The 21862-nt window shown below is 44.2% G+C and overlaps 1 protein-coding gene across 6 annotated transcripts in view; it reads left to right on the plus strand.

Annotated features, from left to right (window-relative positions):
• Positions 1 to 19262: 19262 nt before the first annotated feature.
• The window catches only part of NFIB (nuclear factor I B), a 230037-nt gene continuing 227437 nt past the window's right edge, over positions 19263 to 21862 (plus strand). For 4 of the 6 annotated variants that reach the window (XR_003790623.1, XM_029201392.1, XM_029201389.1 and 1 more), the window contains exon 1: positions 19724 to 20380. Coding sequence is in view for 5 of the 6 variants with exons in the window: in XM_029201392.1 (XP_029057225.1) it covers positions 20351 to 20380 (30 nt within the window). In the remaining variant the exon portion in view is untranslated. Of the gene's footprint in view, positions 20381 to 21862 lie in introns of all 6 variants that reach the window. The other 2 variants (XM_029201388.1, XM_029201394.1) reach the window with 1 other exon arrangement.

Consider the following 21862-nt stretch of genomic DNA (forward strand, 5'->3'; position numbering starts at 1 on the left):
AGAGGGATTACCATGAGGCACAGAAAATCTTTTGGAGGTGATTGAAACGGTTCCTATCTTGAATGAGGTATAGTTTCAGGAGTTTACTCATACAGTAAAACTCAACAAATTGTACACTTCAAATATGTTCAGTTTATTATATGGAAATTATTCCTTAATACAGTTTTTTAAAAAACTCACAAAATTTTTACAACGTTAAATGAGTGAAATTGCAAGTCACAAAATGGGAAGAGAATCTGCAACAGATAGAAGTGGCAAGAGTCTCCTATCCAGAATGTGTAAAGAACTCCTACGAATCAGTAAGGGAAAACAAACAAACAAACAAAAAAAACCCAACAGGAGAGCCCAACAGAAATGGGTAAAATATTCGAACAGACATTTCACAAAAGAGAATATCCAAGTGGCCAATAATGGACTTTCCCAGCGGTCCAGTGGTTAAGACTATGTGCTTTCACTGCAGGGGGCATGGGTTCGATCCCTGGTCGGGGAACTAAGATCCTGCATACTGCGCGGTCAAAAAAAAAAAAGAAGGCCAATAAACAGGTGAAAAGCAGCTTAACCTCATTAGTCAACTAGAAAATACAAATTAAAACAACAGTGAGATATTACTATAATCCAGAAATTAAAAAGACCGATTATACAAAGTGTTGGGGAAAATGTAAAACAACGAAATCTCTCCTACACTGCTGGTGGGAGTGTAAATTAGTACAATCACTTTGGAAATTTATCTAGCATTATCTACTAAAATTGTTCATAGGCTACTTCATAACCCAGAAATTCTTCTAGGTTTATGCCCAAGAGAATGCATACATACATACACTGGAAGACATGTAGAATAATGCTTCTATTCCCTTTATTTGTACTGGCTCCAAACTGGAAACGACCCAGTGATTGTCAAGTATACAATAGATAAACCGGGTTGTATGCATACAATAGAATTCCATACTGCAATGTGGAAAAACAAAACAACTTTGTTTTTTCCAACAGCAGGAAGAACTCTTACATGAAATGTTGAACAAAACCATTCAGAATTAAAAGAGTGAATATTATATGCTTCCCTTTATATAAAGTTCAAAAACAGACAATACAATTTTGTATTGTTAGAAATCAGGTTAGTGATTATCTTTGGGAAGGATGGTGGGAGTAGTAATTGGCAGAGAATGGAGAATGGGATGTGGTTTCTGGATTGCCAGTAATTTTCCATTTCTTAATATGGACCCTGGTGACATGGGTTATTCACCTAGCTATAAACTTATGATGTGCACTTTTCTACATGCCTATTGTAGAGGAGTTTGTGCTTTTCCTTGCTGTATAACATTCCTTCATATGAGTGGATGACAGTTTATTTTTTTAAAGCCAGGAAGAGAGACAGAGGGGGTAGTCACTTAGGTCTCCTCCCTTAGGGATCCAAAGAATGAAGCCAAGGCTGCTGAAGTGCCTCTTTTCTCTTTAGTGACTAAGTCTTGATGGCCTTTAGTGTCACTCTGTAGTTGTGCTAAGGTTGCCCACACTTACGGCTTCCTGTTTGGGAGTTGGGGGACGTAGAATGAGCCCTGCAGGAAAAGAGGAAAGATTTTAAAGTTGGGCAAAAAGCCACTCTATTGGGGGGAGGAGCATTCAGAGGAGAGGAAAAAGTTTGCATAAAATTGGTGGTTAAGAGCCAGACTACGTAAGTTCAAATCCTACCTTTGAAACTTGGAAGCTATTGACCTTGAGTAAGTTATTTACTCTCTCTATACCCTAATTTTCTCATCTGTAAAGTGGAAACAATATTGTAGCTGTTCTTATAGGATGGTTAAGAAGATTAAATGAGTTAAGATGCTTAATAAATGCTACAGTGCGTAAATGACCATACGTCAGCTTGAAAAGAAAAACATGACCCTAAGTATTCAGACTTACAGGATGCTGCAAAGGAGAGCCCAGGGTGGTTCTAGTTCAGCTGCCAAAGCTCTACAGCCCTCAGAGGCTGCTCCCATCCCCCATCTTCGCTAGATGCCCCTGATTGACTGTATGTAGCAAAAAGCTTTGCACACTTCTCTTTCTTTCTTTTGATAAACAGTTTCCTTCAAGGTTTCCAGAATTCTCAGACCCCCTCTTTGACCTTACAGGGAAGCCTAGCAGGCGTATGAATTTGGAACACCACCACACAAACTCTATATCTCTGTTCACTCCCCTCCCCCTCCCCATTCCAGGTCTCTTTCCTCTATGCTAGAAAATTGTTTGGTTTGTTCACACTCTGTCTCCTGGACATAGCAGGTGCTCATTTGTTGCCTATAGAGTTACATCATCTTATTCAGTTGATGAGTGACACTGTATATGTGGATGGGTTCTGGGGTGTTCTCAGTTCTTATAATATGGGTAGCATCATTCTATGCCTGTCACTAAACCAGCCCTTTGGAAACTGTGACAACAGCAGTGCCCTTTGTCCCACGTTGAGCCAGGACCCGCTGTAGGGTAGGCAGTCCATAAATGTGTAGGAAGGGGCACTTGCTTAAGATGCTATTATGTTTCGCACATTTCTAGAGAGTGCCAAGGAGTAAACTCGAGATAGAAACTGCGTCCCATAAACTTCAACCCACACCACACCCTCCTTTCAATCCATCTCCCCTAGCATCAGGGAACTAGGGACATCACTCTTGATTTTTCAAGCATAATTGCAAATAAATGCTATACACAAGCCCCAGTGGCACTCAGAGGGGCGCTGGGGTCCGGTCATTGTCACAGACTCTGTTAACCCCTGTTTATCACCTCTCACCACATTGGAAGCACAAGGACAGAGAGAAATAATAATCTGATAGTCAGATTCAGGAAATACTTATTGAGAAAGGACTAAATTTCAGACACTTTCCTACATATCCTGACAAAGAATATTTTTTGATCCTCAAACAACAACCCTGATGCGCGTATTATTTTCTTATGCTGTTTTTGAAGGTGAGGAAACCTTGGCTGAGAATTATTATGTGCCTTGCCCAGAAACACGTAGCTTTTAGGTGGCTAAGTCAGGATTTGAACCCAAAACCCAGGTGCCTCTAAGTCCAACTCTAAATCCTCTATTCCGTTACCTTCAGAACACTCTGGAGAATGAAAATCATCTTGTTACATTCTGTCATGCCTTGTTTTCAACCCAAACTGGTTTACCCAGCTTGATAAGTTCTTTAATCACCACAGTGTATTGAGTGAATCAAGGATATATCCAAAACTCAAATCCCACATTTAAAGGAGGAAGATCTATCCCATCAAAAATATTAAAAGAATGTACCTGGGGTTCTAAAGGCAATTTCAAAAGACCAGTGATAAAAATGGTTTAAGGAATACTTGTGAAGCCTCCCAAGGCAACACCTGTGACGGGGCCACACTCACCTAGATGGTTACACACTTGCCCTGTGCTCTTGCTGCATGTACTGGTCTGTTATCGCCACAGGCTTTGGAATTAGACTGAGATTAGGAGCACTGTGACCTTCTGTTGGTGACTTAACCTCCCCTTGCCTCAGGCTCTGCATCTTTAAAAGAGCTGAGATAGGGCTTCCCTGGTGGCGCAGTGGTTGAGAGTCCGCCTGCCGATGCAGGGGACACGAGTTCGTGCCCCGGTCCAGGGAGATCCCACATGCCGCGGAGCGGCTGGGCCCGTGAGCCATGGCCGCTGAGCCTGCGCGTCCGGAGCCTGTGCTCCGCAACGGGAGAGGCCACAACAGTGAGAGCCCCGTGTGCCGCAAAAAAAAAAAGTTGATAATATATGTGACATTCGGAGCAGAGAGCAGAGCCATATTTAGACCTCTCAGTATGTGGTAAATATTAGCACTTGTCATGACACTCATTTTAACATAACAGGGAAAACCATCACCCTAGGGGAGACCTTGCTTAACTTAGGTGCTGCCATTGGTCATAGTAGAGGAGAAGATCCAGTTTGTAGATACTCATTTAAAATGCTCCAGAAGAAATGTGCATATCTGGTCCTCAGGGAAAGGGAAACGGGGCACAGAGGGTCTGGGCTCCTTAGTGCTGCTCAACTAAGGTGGTGCTTTGGCCAGAATGAGAGCCATTAAGGCTGCTTCTGATTTATCCCCCACCCCCTCCACTTTTCCCCTTTGGTATAAATTAGGAGGTTGGGATTAACATATACACACTACTAGATAGAAAATAATCAACAAGGACCTACTGTATAGCACAGGGAACTCTACTCAATACTCTGTAATAACCTATATGGGATAAGAATCTGAAAAAGAATGGATATATGTTTATGTATAACTGAATCACTTTGCTGTATGCCTGAAACTAACACACCATTGTAAATCAACTATACTCCAATAAAAAATAGAAATTAAAAAAAAAAAAGACCGCTTCTGTGAATGAGCCTAGAGCCTGATTGAATATGGACCACTTTTGTGCCTGCCAAGAGAGTAACTGTAGACTCAACGAGTACATAATGCAGGAGCTTCTCAATTATTTACTGTGTTGACTCCATGACGTGGTCTGTGTGTTCTCAGGTCCTTCTCCACTTGGGAACAGAACCTAGAGAGTAGGTGTTCTGTCTGGAGAACAAAGCACTACAAGCAAGTGCAAACTGCATGGGACACTTAATGGCAATCCAACACAGTGGTTACTGCCATCAAGTCCCACTTTCTAGGCAAATTTCTAAGAATTGCCCACATAGATATAGAGACCAGGCATTCTTAGATGGTCTACATTTTTATCATTTGTCATAAAGCCCATTTATTAAACCACAGCTAACAATGAATCATTTTTTAAAACTTTTGTAAAACTTTCCAAAAATCTTAAATTCATTTAAAAAAGATTCTTGGTGGCACCATGTGTCCTGGTTTAACATTCCGAAAATATAGTCTCTGTACAGATATGGGAGTTTTATGTTTTCTAGGACAGTGGTTGTCTGCTAGGGTGTTGGTATATCATCACGCCTCTATGAGGTAGGTCTGATAAGAATATCATAAAGTTTTTTATTTTACTTTTTAATTAGGTAGTTCCTTTATCAACAGCAGCAGATTGGATGTTATCTCCATAAAGTGATGAGCTTCCTTCACTTGCATTCTGATATTTTGTTTTTAATGAGAGAAAGGAGTCACTGTGAGCACGGCCAGGATTTATGGGGGTATAGGTGTCTGGCTTATGGACATAAAATGTTAATTATGACCTGGAGCAAAAAGGTGGTGGGTGGCTAACCTGGGACATTTCAGTCTGTAAAGGAGGTTGTGGTCAAGGCAGTTCTAGTGAGGTTATCGGACTGGCGCCCAGAACCTCACTTCCCCACACGCTCGGAAATAAACGTGAATACACGTGGTGCTTGTTTAGAGTCTTGTAAAAGAGTCAGCCTCTTTTACAATGTGGGCAACGCTAACATTTAGCTTAGTAGCCCTAAGTAAGTCACTTTACCCCTCTGAAACTTGTTTTCCCGTTTTCATCTACAAGAAGAGCATTTGGCGTAGATCAGGGTTGTAAACTCGGGGAAAGAAGAGGCGAGTTGGTAACCGGTGTAACGGGACAGGGAGTAATCGGGACTGTGGAGACCAAGCCCCATCTAACAGGGGCAGCAGCTGCTCTCCTCCAGCCTGTGTGCAACACTCGTCCCCAAAGTGTCTCCCCTCCCACTTTTTCAAAAGCAGCAGGATATTTGGATTTTCAAGTAAAATATCCCAATTTTAACATGTTGACAGTGAAATCCAACATTCAAAATATGACAGGGCAATACACAGGATGTTGCCAGTTTTGTTTCTTTATCTCTTGTCTAGAAGTCCCAAAGTCTCTTCTAGTTTTAACATTTTAAATTTTGTGTCCTTTCACTAATGTCAATAATGTAAATAAGTGGAAATGTACAAAACAAAATTCTATCCACCTTAAGATTATAACCACGCAAATAGTTTATGTGTGTGTAAGCAAATACTGGATTGGAATATGTGCAAACAAAACAAATTTATAGGTGATGGGACTGTAGGTGGATGTCCTTTATATTTGCTAATTTTCACTTAAAATATCTCTGCTCTTTTTTTGTTGTTTGTATAACAGAAAAGAAAAAGATAAAAGAAATATTAAGGGCAGCTAAGAATGGTGGCAGACATGAGGGGAAAAAGGGAGAGGGATATTAGGTATGTTCTGGAAACTTCTATTTCTGTCCTGACCTCTGTATTTGCTTGTCAACCATGCTTAAACAATAATTTGTTAAAAAGCAGGCAGTATTAGTTGCACATAGGTAAACTCTTTGTGCCTGAAATTTCCCACTTCACACTGTGCTTTCTCCCCGTCGCCCCGTCATTTATAAAAATACGTCCCACCTCATGAAGTAGAGTGGTATCAAAAGTTTCCCAACTTTGTTAGTTTGGCTTCTGAATATATTATAGAAGGCTTTTTTTTTTTTTTTTTTTGCTTTTACTGGGTGGTGGGGTGGGAAGGGTAACTTATTGTCCGTAATTACATTTTCCTTTGCTTTCTATCAACACTGTTTTCATTCTATAAATCCACATCAACTACCCGTAAAGTGAGCAGAAAACCGAACGTTGTTATTTAATGTGTTTATCTGAAGGCTTCCAAGATACCTTGGGAAGGTTACTTTCTTATAAACAAATTTAGAGGAGAATATTAGCACAAAGGAATGGAAGGCCTTTTTATCATAAATGCAGAAATTCTTAAACATCTACCCATCCTTGCAGCGTAGTGCCCAGCCCCATACTAAACATGTGGTGCATGTTTGTAGAAAGATTGCATTTTTCCTCTACTCCTTGGACTGCATCTAGGCCTTCTTAGTTGGGGAATATATCCACAAAAATGTGGTTATTGATCTTCCTTAGTAGTGGGCAAATTAAAATAATACCACCATGATCTAGATATGTCAAGAAGAATCTTTGACACTGAGGACAGTCAGCCCCAGGATGTGGATGTAGGGGACTTGAGTTTCACTTTCTCATTGAAAATGGCCCACTGAGCAAAAAGCAGGATGGTCCTTTGCCAGCACTGTAGTGAAGGATCAGTAGACTGTCTAGCGCTTTCTTGCATCCTGTTGCCTCACTGGTTTCTGGATTGCCAGATGCTTCTGTTTTTTGAAAATGGTTAAAAAAATACCTTAGTGATTCTGTTGTTTCAGAAACCTTACATATGGCACAAAATATCCTGAAAAGTTTTTGAGAAAACACTTGCTTTTTCTTTGCTCAATTTAATCATCATTGCAGCTTAAATTCATTCAAACTTATTGTTTTCTTTTCATGGATATTTTGATGGTTAAAATTCTAAGGTTATATAAAAGTGAGTAAGCAAGTTATGAAGATTTAATTGCTCATAGTTTTTTGTGTCTTTTTTTTAAAACTAAGTCTTAAAAACATATGCTGGCTAAGAAAGGTTGAGAATTTAACCTTGAAATTGAGAATTCATAACAATTGAGATAAAAATGATCTTTTTTTGAAGCTGGGAGATATCCTTGATTTATCACCATTGAATCAGAGAGCAAATTTTTCACACACTGAGTCATAACTAGAGGCTTTTTTTTTTCCCTTGGGTAAACCACCTTAACCTGCCCTTGAAAACCTCTGGTTCATGTACAGAATGAGTCTGAGTCTGTCTCTATTTAGCCTGTGAAATTTACCAAGACCATAGCCTGGGGCTGAGGAGGCTGTGAGCCATACCACCACCTCAGATTTTTGATGACACTACAGGCCACTTGATATTTATTATGTTAGCAGATGTCATCAGATCTATGTGTGCACAGGTGCAGCGTGCAGTTAGTGAAAGAAGGAACACTGCATGTGTATATTTATTTTTGTACCCATACTCTCAATGGTTAGAAAGTGACCTGGTGTGCCTGTCCTGGGCAGTGTGGAGTTTTGACCCCATTGCAAGGGCTTATCTGGTAATCTCTTGAAGTCTTTTCCACAAATACAATTCTGTGTGATGAGCAACTATGTCTCCTGGCAAAGACACTGTTTATTTTCCCAGTCAATGTCTAAAGAAGAGGCATAACAGATTATAGCTAAAGACGGCTGTAACCAATAAAAATAGTCACCAGAGGTTGTTATTTATACTTGGGTATCCCTCTTACACAACAATATTCTAGATATCCATTCTCCTCTCCTCAATAAAACTTGTATGGAGACAGCTCTCAGCTATGGAATGCCAACAAAATGCCAGAAGTTGGCACTTTATACAATAAATGTCCTAATTTAAGCCTCTCTAAATATTTTTTAAATAATTAAGAAATAATTGAAACTATTTCCCAGGGGTAATATTTAATACAAATGTTTACACAGGTTTATGTCTTACATAGTTTTAATTCTAAAACGTAAGCATTCAATTGTTTTAAAACATGGTATTGTGTTTTATTTAGTATTGAGTTCTAAATATTCCATGTTTATTACGTACACTAAATTTGCACAAATGCTAGTACAATAATGGACTAAATAAAATAATCTAATAAATTAGTGTGTACCCTTTAATCATAAAAATAATAGAAATAAAAACACACCTCCTATATTTTTGAGAAATAGAGAAATAAGACAAAATAAAAACCTTTGGGGTAATGACTGAAAATTACTGGTTGAGATGGGGTAGAGGAATTACTTAATTATTACATAAAGCATTGTAATACTGCACGCCTTTTAGAAATATATTGTGATTATTCTCAAAGATAAACACACGCAGATGTTGCTTGTACACTAAAAAATTCTTAATTTGAAAAAAAAACAGAGAAACTGCTTTACCAGTTAATTGGCTTTAGGAAAAAAACAAAAAATCTAAAGTTTCAGTGTAGTGGAGAATCTTCTAGTTCTAAGGAATGAATTGTGCCTGTAACTAAAGGCAGAAAAAAATTAGCTTTTCTAGTGGAATCACTTAAGTTAGATGTATCAGAAGGCCAAAATGCCTAAGTAACGTTAGATACTCCTTATTTTTTAAAATGAATAATTAGTTATAATTTATAAAAAGTTGAATATAAAAAGATACTGAAATTTAAGTACATTAAGAAAGGCTTCTAACCAAGATAATTTTAATTTTAAAAGAAGCATCTATTTTAAAACACTCCTGAATTGAATTTCTACATATTTATTTATGTCAAAAAATATGAAAACTGGAAAATCAACCAGTGTTGTAGACTAGAAGACCATGATCATTAGCCAGTTAAAAGATTTAGGAGCAACAACCCGCTGAGGTGACTACAAATTAGTGAGACCGATTTCTATAGGACGTGTTGAAAATTAATCTCCTTATTTTATAAAATTTGGATATCATTTAATTATAATATGTGTACGTATTTGACAGAAGAGTGATCGGTATACATACGAATAAGTACTCTTGTAAGCTTCACATGTCAAAAGAAACAAATGACACTCAAATAAAAAAAGATAATCTATGAAACGCTGAACATAACATACAATGGTACATTCTATCACTAAATAATATACTTAGGAAGAAATTCTTTGACAGGTGACACTAAATCTAGATTCATTCAAGTCATCACCAGAAGCACAGGAAATCCTTCCCTTTCCCCTTTCCTGTTCCTTTTCCCATTTCGTGTCTTAGGATATTTCCTAAAGAAAACTGGATTCTCTCTGTAATGTCATTTCTCCTTTGCATGAAATAGATGTTGGGAAGGATTGGTGACTCTGCTATGGACTTCAAATAATTATGAGAAGAAGCTTTCTGAGGCACACTTGTAAAAGTCTTAGAATTTGATAACATTGCTCACTTAAACACTCCCTCCACCACCCTAAATAATATATCTTAGTTTAGCCACATTGAATTTTCATATTTTATATTTGATTCGTTAGTGCTAAATGTGATTTACTGAACCATGAAACTACTATTAGGAAATCCTAGAATGGAAACAGATCTGTTTGTTACCTACTTGAATTGACTGCCTGGGTATACTGAATTAGAGCTATACTAGCTGAGTGGTTAAAATTACCTAACTTGGAACAAGATAGATGCTAAAAATTAATTTTCCTTGGGAAGTTATAGCTAAATGTGGAGATACATACATACGTGTGTGTGTGTGTGTCCCCATCCTTCATCTCCCTCCCAAAGCTATATAGATATACACTTGTTACTTTTTTTCTGAAGGGAAATTGGGAACTGGTAATAACCCATTTTAAAGTTCGGCATTTTCTAAAGCTCACTTGGGTCAATCCAATTCTCAGTTTTGCACTTATTGAAATGAGATATGTATACTATTCACAAACATCTACATAATATGTACATATTATATGTATGTAATATATGCATGTATACATGTGTGTGTGCCCACGCCGGTACAGGAGAAAAAAACTTTTTATTTTTGGATAATGAGGCCAAAATGTCTTCTTTGTTTTATAATGCGTGTTGTAGGAACAAAGAACCTGAACAATGTTGTTTAAGTTCTCTTGGACTTTGAGGGTAAATATAATTGGGATTAAAATACTGACATGTTCACATTTAGTAGAAAGATAAGAACAATTCATTGGGAGCTATTCCGGTCCCACTGGTAATCACATAATTGAACAGGGTTTTTAGAGGATATTTGAAGCTATTGTTGCCTGTTGTGCAATTACATAATTAGTCAGGATCTCTGTAATAAAATCTTTTCTAAACACGTGGGTTAGTACTAAGTAAATTTAGGGCGAGTGCTATATTTTTACATTTAATACTTCAGTTTTAAATCAGAGCTATATAACAACTTGGTTTAAACGTTAAACATTATGTTACCACACTACAGATGCTTAAAATGCAAATGACTGGATTACTTGCAAACTAAGCAAAAAACCTACATATATTTAAGCTTAAAAAATATTAATCAAAACCGCTTTATGAACATGAGCCCGCTACCACATCTCATCTAGAGTGTTTACTTCTTGGGGACCCAGGGGTTGCATATTTCTTTGGGGCTGATTATTTCTTCCACCTACCCCTGAATTATTGACATTCACATGCATGCCTATAAATGATAACGCTACGCAGTGAGGTACATTTCAGAACTCCTTTTACACCCAAACAAACGTGGCCTGGCGAAGGGGACCGAAAACGTGGCGGCTAGTAGGGAAGAGCACCAATCCCGTCCTCGTTATTATCATTTGGTGAAGAGTCTCCCGCGGCTGCTCCGCCCGGCTCAGCTCTCGCGCACGCCCGCGGGGAGGCCCCCGAGCGCGGTAGCACAAAGGCGCGCGGAGCCCGGCAGCCCCGCAGGCAGGCGGCGCCGCACTCCCTCGCCGCGCTCCGGCCCCGCCCGGGCGGCACAAAGAGCTGAGCCGCCACTCGCGAGGGGCCCCCCGCGCCGGGCAGCCCGCCACACCCACTCGGGCCCGCTCCCGCCTCCGCCGCCTCGGGCGCCCTGATGAATATGCATCGCCGCGCTCCCGCCCCCGGCTCCTCCTTTCGGTTTCCTTCCCGCCGCCAGGCGGAAGCGAAGAGCCGCGCTTCCCGCGCGCCGGGCCGGTCGGGGCGGGGCGGGGCGGGGCCGGGCGGGCGGTGGGCCGGAGAAAGAGAAAGCCGGGGAGGCGGCGGTGCTGGCGGCGGAGCGCGGGCGGGGCGCGGAAAGGGTGCGCGGGTGGCCGCAGGCCGGGGTAGCCTCGCCACCGGCCCGGCCGATCCCAGGGCGGGGAAGGGGCGAACGCGCGACCCTGCCGCCGCGCCGGCTGCATCTGCCTAGCCCGCTCGGAGCCCGGACGCGGGCGGGGAGGCAGCCCGCAGCCCCAGAGCAGCCCTGCTAAAACAATAAAACCCAGCAAACACGCGCGCGCGCGCGTACACACACACACACACACACACACACACACACACACACACAGCACTCTGGACGGCTTTCAAGTCTACCTCGAGAAACAGTCTTCTGCAAGTGAGAGGAAGCAAAACTGGATACCCAGACAGGCTGAGGGGCTGCCTGCTTTTAGACTTGACTTTTGCCGCCTTTTCTTCTTTGGGCCAAGAGCTGTGGCATTGCAGAAATAATAATTAAAAACAAAAGTAAGAGACTAACTCCTGGATTGCGCTTTAAAATAAAAACTATTAATAAATACGATAAGCGACACCAAAACAACCCTTGAGAAAGTCCACAAATCTGTACCTCAGATATGTGAAGTCAGCGGCCCAGGGTTCTGTTTACAGACTCAACATCCCTTTTATTTAGCGTAATAGAATGCGGTGGTATGTGGCTTTGAAATGACTGGCTTTATTTGCTTGTCTTGTTTGTCCCTTGCATCCCCTTCTATCCCCAGACACAGATTTTTTACTGTTTGTACATTGTAAAGAGACTTTACCTAAATGTCATTTCTTCTTCACAAGTTGGGCCACAGTGTTGGATTTTCAGCCTTAATGCTTTTTTTTTTTTTTTTAAGCTTTGGCAACTTTAGTGTATATGTCACACTTTTATAGAGACATTGTGAGTCCAAAACAGTGTGAAATGTAGCATTTTTCCTGCTTCAACTCCCTACTCCTCCCCCCTTCTCCCCCATGATGGAAAAAATTACTGTACAAATGATACTTTAGTTGTACCTTGTAGCCCATTCTCTCTTTTTGGAGCATTTTTCTTCTCTTTAAGGTGAATATGCACAGATTTGTTACGTATGCTCACTTAAAAGTGTATTTAGCTCTGGTGTACTGGAGTTTTTAAAGTCAATCTTCATTTTAAAGTTTAGTTACCCCTAGCCCCTTGTTCCTGAAGTGGCAGGATAGAATTGTTAGCCCTCCTCCCACTCTCCCCCTCCCTTAAAAAAAAAAAAAAGATTATGATGGATTTCTTCCTGCTCCTGTTAATAATTTTTTTCCTGCCCTGCTGTTTTTGCTCTAGGATTTTTTCCCTTCTGCCTAACTGTGTGTGTGTGTGTCTGTCTCCCTTTTTCCTTGTCCTCTCTTCGCCAGTATGTCTGGAACACATTTTAATGCACAATATCCCATCCATTAAGTTGTGGTTGAATGCGGAGTGTGTGAGGACTTGGCAGCTTTCAGGTTGAAGGGGGCGGGGAAGCCAGTTTCGACTTTGACACAAAATGCCGAAGTGGCGTGATTGGAATTATTATTAGTGCTGTGAACATGGCCATCTTCTCCTGGAGTTAGTAGAACTGCCATTGAACTTGAGATGGGACAGACAAGATCTCCAACCCGCTCCCCCCAACCAAGTACAGTAGCTGGCAGGGAAAAGGCGCCAAAATACACAAGATTAACTCTAACTTTCTTTGACAGGATCCTATAACACCATCCTTTGTAATTTTAACTTTCCAACGGGCGGGAAAAAGTTAACTTGTGAACCCATACTTGAACAGATATTTAAGTCAGCCCTAAAATGGAATAAATCCAGAAAGTCATACACACATGCTTATGTGGTTAGAAAAGAATGCAAATGTAAATAAGCAGGATGAATGTGTGTATCTGACTGGGGAGTTCAAGATTTAATCAAAATGAGAATTAGTGTGACTTTTGAGTATATTTACTGTATGGGGGAGAGCATTGTGAGGCGAAGAAGCTGACCTTTAGGCAGCCTAAGTAAAAACTGCAAAGAGTTGTGAAACACAAAACGTTGTGGTTTCCAGTTTTACATCTGAGGTTTGATGTTTTCATTTAATGGTATGAGAGATGCAGAAAGCTCCAGTGCTGAAAATTCCCTATTAAATCATATGTGGGCAAAGGTCAATCACTCCAACTCACTGATACACTATACTGCAGATTCCTGCCTAACTGATGGGGAGCACAGGAAAAAGTGCTTGGGCAATAAAAGTATTAGAAGGGTAATTATCGTCCGTGGTTGGGACTGCATTCTTGTGCACTGGCAAAAGGTTTTTACTGGCCCTGATGAATTTTAAAGCTGAGTATTGTTGAAAGCTGTTTTAATAGGAAATTGATTAGCTGAGTGTTTCATACAATAAATGGTGACAGTTTCATTGTTTGATGTCCAAAATAAATTCCTTTTATTCTTTAGTAGACAGAGGCATCCATTTAATTTTAAGATGGTCAGACTGAGCAGCAGTATAATTATTGGTGAATGTAATGTCACGAACATCTGTAACTTTGCTTTCAGAGTTTGTGACATCACACAATTTGACAATATTATTGCTTTGGAATTTATTAACTTACTGTGTATTGTGAAATTTTTTCAGATATAGTTCAGAGATAAAGTTTACTTAAATATCAATATATATTTTGTATAGGCCCAACTGTCTTCTATCTTTGTAATTATGCAATTGTTGGCTAAATTTTATTTTGAAAGTTAAAATGCACAGTCCTGTTGTTATGCATTGTTTTGGTTTTGAAACAGAAAGGCAGTTTTCAAGGAAAGAGTTAGAGAAAGGGGTGCAGAAAGTTTGAGTTGGTTTGCAACGCACTTTCTACACTTAATGCAGAATGTAAAGACGACTTAGCCATTCTGGATGAAGCTTTCTAAACAGATCTTTAAAACTCATCTGTTTTCATGTCACAGAGGCACATGTAGATGGGTAACAGAAGCCAATTTACATGTAGAAATAAAATGATAGTATAGTTTTACTTTAAAGGTCAGCTATCTTGAAAAAGGACAATAGCTACAACTCTCAAGACTGTATGTGACTCAAAAGAACTCAAAAGAAGACTGTACGTGAAAGTGCCTATAACTTTTCAAGTATTGTGAGTGAAGCAAGGCAATTATTACCATGATTTTCAAAGTTTCAAATAAATCATGCAAAAATTACAGGGCAACTGCTGACATTGTAATCCCGGAAAGCAAATGTCTTCAGAAGTTGGGAATCTCTGTTGATGAACTAGCCTCATTTCTGTACAGAAGTGGAAACCAGCTAATCTTAATGCTGGCCAGTCTGTGTTCAGATTCAGTGGTGGCTTGTAAATGTGCCCGAAATGTAGGTACACTTAGTGGGATGGTATTTTTTTTAAACAGTCGAGTACAGGCATTTCAGCAGTTACATTATTAACAGCGTCATTTTTCTCATTTAGTTTTGTCCTCAGGGGACACCAAACAGCTCTCAGAGGATGGGAAGAAAGTCCACGGTTATTTATTCATTTCAGTGAAAGGCAAAGTGCTGGCAATGGGGCTTGGGGAAGCTGACCGGTTGTGAATTTTCTAGTAAGGAAAAATCACTACCCTAATTTGACAGTAGTAGTTTAAGGGCTGAGAGAGCTGGGCATGATTTTGCAATTCCCATCAAGTGCAGACAATTTCAGTACTTGCTGGTTGTTTATATATGCATTGTTGAGTGGATTTTTGATGTTCTTGCTTGTGGATATAAAATTGTGTTTTACAGGCTACACGTGTATGATTTTTATGGTTCATTTGGAAGAAGAAAAGGTCCCTGGGCATGGTGTAGTGGATACTTGCAGTCTTGCAGGCCTGTTTCCTGGGGGTCAGGAGGTCATCTGTCTCTTTTGTATTTAGTTTTAAAATATTGATACTGGCCATGCAGCCAGGGTGTGTGGAATTGTTGAGCCTCCCCTCTAATCACATGCAAGAGCTAAAAAAAAAAAAAAAAAAGTCATCCGCGTGTATTGAAAATGACAGCTTTGTTAAGCTCCAAGAGCCTTTCCTTAAACTGCGCAGGATTCACAACCTGTCACTGAATTTCTTTAGAAGGGAGAAGGTTAAAAGAAAATCAATATTAAAAGACCCTTGAGATGTTAAGCTCCTCTCTGGAGGTCAATGAAAGGCTCCAATTGGGTAATACTGCTTACTTTTTCAAGTATACAATTGAGTTTTGAAAAATCCAGTCACCTGAAGCACAGACACTCCAGCACTTCTTGAAATTAATAAACTATCTGTCAGAAAAGAAACTTTTCTCTCTATAAGGTGGCAGGGAATAGGTGGTCTAGGGAGGAGGTCTTTAGGGATTCTGAAATATCAGATTTTCCTGTTGCTACAGAAGCCTTTCACTTCTTTCTTCCAGCCAGATTTTGGGGTGAATGAAATTGACTTGCTCTAACTCTTTCAGTGAGTGAGAGAGAGAAGAAAAAAGGCAGTTTAGGAGAGGTAAGTACCAGTCTAAAAAGTGTTTGGCCCACTTTGATAGTATCAGAAGCTTTTCAGAGATACTTTAAAACCACTCTTAATTACCATGGCACAGAAATGCTGGGTAAAAGGGAAAGTGGCTAAAATACCGTATGTACTTTCTCACTTCCTCCTCTCTGCTCTTCTACCTGGAATTTAAAAGACTGGCATTTCTCAAACCACAGATAGTGAAGGGTCCTGCTGAGAGAAGACAGATGTTCCACACACCCCAATCCATCAGCTCCTCTTTCCAGAAGCCTCTCTTAGAGTTCATCCTGGGAAGACCTGCAGTGGCCTGGGCATTAGCTGTACAAGAAGTAGTGTTCTGGGGGTGGCGGGGGTGGGGGGGGTCAGCCATCCCGCCCGTGGCTCCAAGGCCTGAGAGGACAGTCAAAGCCATATCAAATGAGCACCCCATAAGCTACTCCGGATGTCTCTGTTGCCCATTCTTTCCTCCCTTTTAGTTTTCCCCTCCTCACCATTACTCCTTTCTTATTTTCCTTTTTCTCAGAAACAGATCCAAACCAACTACCAAGCATCCTCCATGCTCATCCAACTGTGCCCAACCATAAGTGCCCTACAAACAGGGAGCGATCTGAACCCCTCAGTGATAGGCCTGGGAGGCCCCAGACGTCTTCACTTCTCTGGGGTCTTACCTGGGTCTGTCGCTGCTTCTTCACCCCTGGCGCTGCTGCAGCTTTTGTGGGCTCTTCTGTGTAAGAGTTGTCAATTTTTCATTTTTCTTTTTTAAGCTTGTGAGAAACTTTAGGATGCGACCTAGTTTGGGTGGCAAAAGGAAACCGTTTCTGTTGGTAAGGGAAACTAATAAGGGAGGAGGGGTAGCGTTGTCTGCAGACACTTGCCCAGGGCTCAGCACTGGGCCTCTTTTGCTAGGGGACAGCGGCTCGTTCTAGATCTCTGGCTGAACGAAGCGCTCTCTGGGTGCCAGGATTTCACTGGGGGTGGTGTGGTGAGGAGGGAGGGAAGTAGAGAGGGAGGGAGAGAAAGAGAGAGATGGGCGCTTGATTTTTAAAGAGACCTCGAAATAATGGCTTCTGTACGAGTTCAGGCATTCAAAGAGGTGTGTTCAAGGACAGGAGTGCATTCGTGCCAAGGGGAATGTCTTTTATGGTAAATTAACTCCGGTTAAATTGAATATTTGTTCAAAGGGAAACTCCAGTAGTTAAAGCTGGTATTATCAGTAGCGCTTCCCCGCCCCCCTCCCCTCAGACTCTGGTATGAGGGTGAGAAAAGGGATGAAGCATAATGTGCAATACAAAGTGATGCTTTGGGGTTTTTTTTTTGTTTTTTTTTTTAAATCTAGCATGAGATCGCCTAAAATTTTCTGAGAGAGAAATGAGTATTTATAACGTGGACTGTCACCTCATTTCTTTCATCTATAAAGACGGTCAGGTTTATCCTGGCTTTTCAAAAAAGAAGAAATGACCCACACAAAGGAAATTAAGGTTGTCAGAGTCCTGACTGGAGGATGTGCCTCCGGGGGAGCAGGGAGGCCGCTCCCGGTGGTGTGTGCCCTAAAGGGTTAACTCGGGAGAGTTCTCTAAATTTTCCCGACTTTACCTGTCTTCCCAGAACCAACGCTCCCCCCACCTCTACCCCTGGCCTTCTCAACTCCCCTCTTTCGCCAGTGCTTTTTTTCTTTGGGCTCTTGGTTTACGGGGCCTGCAGCTGGTGGACTTGGCAGGCTCGCCTCATTAAGAGTGCTCTTTGAAAACGGACTGTGTTTGAGCATTTCCCTAATGAGGACAGGACGGGGTTAAAAAGTGACCATTTCATGGTTGACTTGAACCTGCCTACTTTTCTTGATGTGTCGTTGTGAAATGCTTGATGTGGATAACTCCCACTTGCTGAAGGAAAAAGTCACTGGTTCCTTCGGGTCCTCGGGGTGGGGTGATAAAGGGGTGGGGGGAGGTGGGCAGGAGCCGGAGAGACAGAGAGAGAGGAGAAAGTTGAGGGGAAAAATCGAGAGGGGGGAAGCGAGGAAAAGAGGAAAGGGAAATCAGAGCACAGCTGGAGGTGGGGGCGGCCCCGCCCCGGGGCTGGGGCCGTCGAGTCCTCTACGCGGCCCCCGGCTAGGTAGACGCGGAGCCCCTGGCACTCACTTTTCCTCTCTCCATTGTCTGCACAGCCTTTGCTTCCACCTCTTCCCCACCCACCCCTGGCCGAAAACCGGAATTTGGGGGGCGGGGTGTGTATGTGAGAGTGTGTGTCTGTGTGTGCCAGTGCCCGTGCGCGCGCGCGCGCGCAGAAAGGGTGCAAGGCAAACCGCCGGCCTCCAAATATCCGAAATCAAGTTCATTCACTCGGGGCCCGCGGCTGGCGGCGGGGTGGGGGCGGGGCTTCGCGCGGGAGCTTGGCGGGCGCGGCCGCCTTTGCAGGGCTGGAGCGGCACACGCACCCCGCTCGCGTGCGCGCCCACCCGCCCGCCCGCCCGCCCCGCAGCCCCGGGCGCGCCGCGGCCCCACCCTGCCTGCACCCAGGCGGGGCGGGAGCCGTTTTCCGCCGGCGCCCCGGGCCCCGGGGGGGTGGGGATTGGGGGCGAGCCAGAGGGGCTGCAGGAGGAAAAGAGCGGAGCAAGCCGCGGGAGGAGGAGGAATAGGAGGAGGAGGCGCCGGAGGCGGTGGCGGCGGCGGCAGCTCGGCCCGGTCCTCCCGCTCCGAGCGAGGCCACGTGCACCGGGCACCGCCAGGGAGGGCGGCAAGCCGCGGCGAGGCGCGCCGCTTCTGCGGAGCTGCCACGGGACGCGGGCCTGCGCAAGGGAGACCCCGGAGGGCCCCGCCCCCATCCGCGCCGGCGCGCCCCAACTACTTGAGACCAAGTTCGCTCAGGCCCCCGCCTCCCCGGCCTCCCCCTCCTCCCTTCAGCCGGCGGGCATTGCGGACCGCGCCCGCCCGGGGTGCGAGAGTCGGCGCCCCAGCCTGGGCCCCGGGGCGGCCTGGGTGTGAGGGAATTTTCCATTCGTTCCTTTCTCCGGCCCAGTCCGGCTCAGTGCTTCTCCCACTCGGAGGTTCCCGCGGTTTAAAGAGTCCGCAGCGAGCACCGAAATACCTCTTCCAGGGCGGGTTTTCGAGGGGTGTGTACGTGGGGGGGGGGGGGATGCGGGATTTGCCCAAAGGGCGGAAAGAAGATCTATTTAAAATAATAAAAAAAAGTCGTGGTGCTGTTGCAGTGGTATGAGAGCTTTAACAAATGAGAGAGAGAGAGAGAGAGAGAGAAGCAAGAGGAGGAGGAGGAGAAAGGTGGGGGGCGGGGGGTGTGGAGAGGCTGGTGCAAAAGGAATGCGCGTTTGCAGGAGGAGGAGTAAAGCGATGATTGTGTAATTAAATAATAAAACAATCCTTAAGTCTGATTTGGAGAGAGCTCGACCGGGGTCCAGAGGGTGGAACCGGTGAATTTTTCAACTTCCAAGTTTTGCAACGAAAGAAAGCGAGAGAGGGAGGGGAAAAAAAGAGCCCAGAGCAGAAAAGAGAGGAGTTTGGAGCCGAGCGGGAGAGCGGGATTTATCGTTTGGGATTTTTCAGGAGCGCGTTCCGATCCCTCTGGGCGGCGGCGGCAGCAGCAGCAGCCTCCTCGCTCGGCCGGGTCAGACGCGGGGCGAGGCGCGCGGGAGGGCAGCCGGGCGTGGAGGAGTCGGCGCGGGCAGCGGCGGCTGCAGCCGGGGACCGCGCACCGCGAGCCTCTTCCGCCCGGGAGACCTGCGCTCGCGCCCCCTCCCTCACCCCGGCCTCTCCCGGCTCCCCCACCCCACCCCGCCCCCACCCCGGCCCTCTCCCGCGCGCGCCCCTCCACCCGCGCGCACTCGCTCACGCTCCCCCTCGCGCACACACATGGTCGGCTCGCGGCAAAGTTTCGCCTGCGGTCGCCACTCCGGGATCCTGCCGCAGTGCTCGGGGCTGTAACCTTGAACTTTCCCAGCGCGGTGACACATTCTCCTCGCTCTCCCTCCCGCCCTCTCTCCTGCGCCCCCCTCCCCGCCTTTTTTAAAAAAGCATTTCACCACCAACCACCACCCCAATCCAACCCACACCGAATCTTCGCGCACCCCCTAGCCCCCAACAAAAACAACAACTGCAAAACAGAAAACAAATCCCCAAACCCAGGCGAAAAGCAGCCAACACCGGCGGCGGCGGCGGCCTCGGCGAGCAGGGCCAGCGCGCTCGGACTGCAGGAGGGTTAAAAGTGTAGATTGGATTTCACCCCGGGAAATCTAGCACGCCGAGTGAACTTGAATCTTTGGCTATTTAAGGAGGACTGGGTTTGTTGTGAAGTTGCGGTGATCCAGCGCAGAGCCCCGTCCTGATTGATCGCATCGCGGGGCTCAGATGACTGTAAAATGAATAGATGAAATTCTTGCTTCTCGAAGATTTTCTTGGGCATCTCCGGGAAAGTGCGTTTTAAGGCGAAGTCATGATGTATTCTCCCATCTGTCTCACTCAGGTACATGCCTCGGTCACTTTCTCGAGCTTTCTCTCTAGCCCGAAATGCCTTTGTTTTGTTTTGCTGCTCTCGTCTGCGGACAATTAATGGCTTTAGTTAACCTCCGCACACCCCGGTCCCCCTCAGAAGAAGTGGCCCGGAGTTGCGGCGGGGTTTGCAGGGCGGCGCGGGAGCCGGCGCGCGGCCCCTAGCCCACGGCCACCGCGAGCGCCGAGCCCAGCGCCCTGGGCACGGAGAGCGGGCGCCCGCGCCCTGCCAGGGCGGCTGGGCCGGGCGAGGCCGCAGGGGATGGGCAGGGCCCGGGCCCGCAAGCGCTAGCCCGCGCGCGGCCCCGCTAGTGCCCGCTGTCCCCCTGCCCAGGGTGCCCGCCGCCTCGCTTGCGCGCCGAGGCAGACTCCGGCTTTAGAGGAGCTTTAGGGGAGGACTGAGCCCTTATAAACAACCGGTGAACTTGGGCGAGGGGACTCCAGTAGGAGTCCTTGTGGGCGCCTCTGGACTCCGCTGCAGGCAGTGGGCGGGAGACGAAGCGACTCGGAGGTTGTGGTCCGGGGACCCATTCCTTTGCTTAATTTGGGGATCTGAAACTCAGGTCCATCGCGATCCGCACTTTGAGGCTTCCAGTGACCACGCCACAAAGGCGGTCTGTACGTGGACTCGAGTTAGTTGGTCGTGGTGAAAGTTAAGGACTTTTAAAACATGTTCATTTTGTGGAGACCTGTTCATTTGACGATATTTGGGCGTAGGACAGAAAGAAATGCTGGAAAGTAAGGTCATTTAAAATTTTTTCACTCTGAAAATTGTCCTAAGACTTTAGGAACAGTGTTATGAAATAAAATAGTGGCTTTATACTTTTGCAGGAACACAACTTATATAATTTTAAACCAGTCGGTCAAATGGAAAAGTGGCGAGACCAAACAGACTTACCTGGGGGCATCTTTCATCGCTGCCCAGCTAACTAACCAACTGACGAGCTGACTAAATATCTTAGCCCAGAGTTATTACTTGAAGCAGTATTTTAAACCTCTAAAGGTATGGGGCAGTTGACTTCAGCTTTTAGGAGGATATGTCACGATTAGTAATTGAGAACCATTTTCTTTGACGTTGGCTTAAAAACTAAACAGTTGAAGAAGTGTCGCCTAGTCTAAGGTGTGTTACAATTTTTTAAAAATCCAGTATCATGATGATGCATTTTTTCTGATGAACAAATGATTAAGGTTTCAATTGTATGACAATTAGAAGCCATTGTGATTCAAAAGGACTGAGGCATTCATAAATTGTGAATGAAGATGAAAACAATGATAAGGCTTATTCAGTGATTGGATACAGTCCTGTAGCTTTTTGGCTGACACATTTTTTATTGTTTATATTTTGTTTGGCATCGGAGTATGATTAACTTAGATATGGCTATTTTCAGCAAGTAAACGTGCGCTTTAATTTAACAAAACTGGAAAAATGAATTGCTGAGCTATTTGTATTTTTAAG

The sequence above is a fragment of the Monodon monoceros genome, unplaced genomic scaffold, assembly GCF_005190385.1.
Source record: "Monodon monoceros isolate NGI ecotype Baffin Bay Population unplaced genomic scaffold, NGI_Narwhal_1 Super_Scaffold_5, whole genome shotgun sequence".
Classification (NCBI taxonomy): domain Eukaryota; kingdom Metazoa; phylum Chordata; class Mammalia; order Artiodactyla; family Monodontidae; genus Monodon; species Monodon monoceros.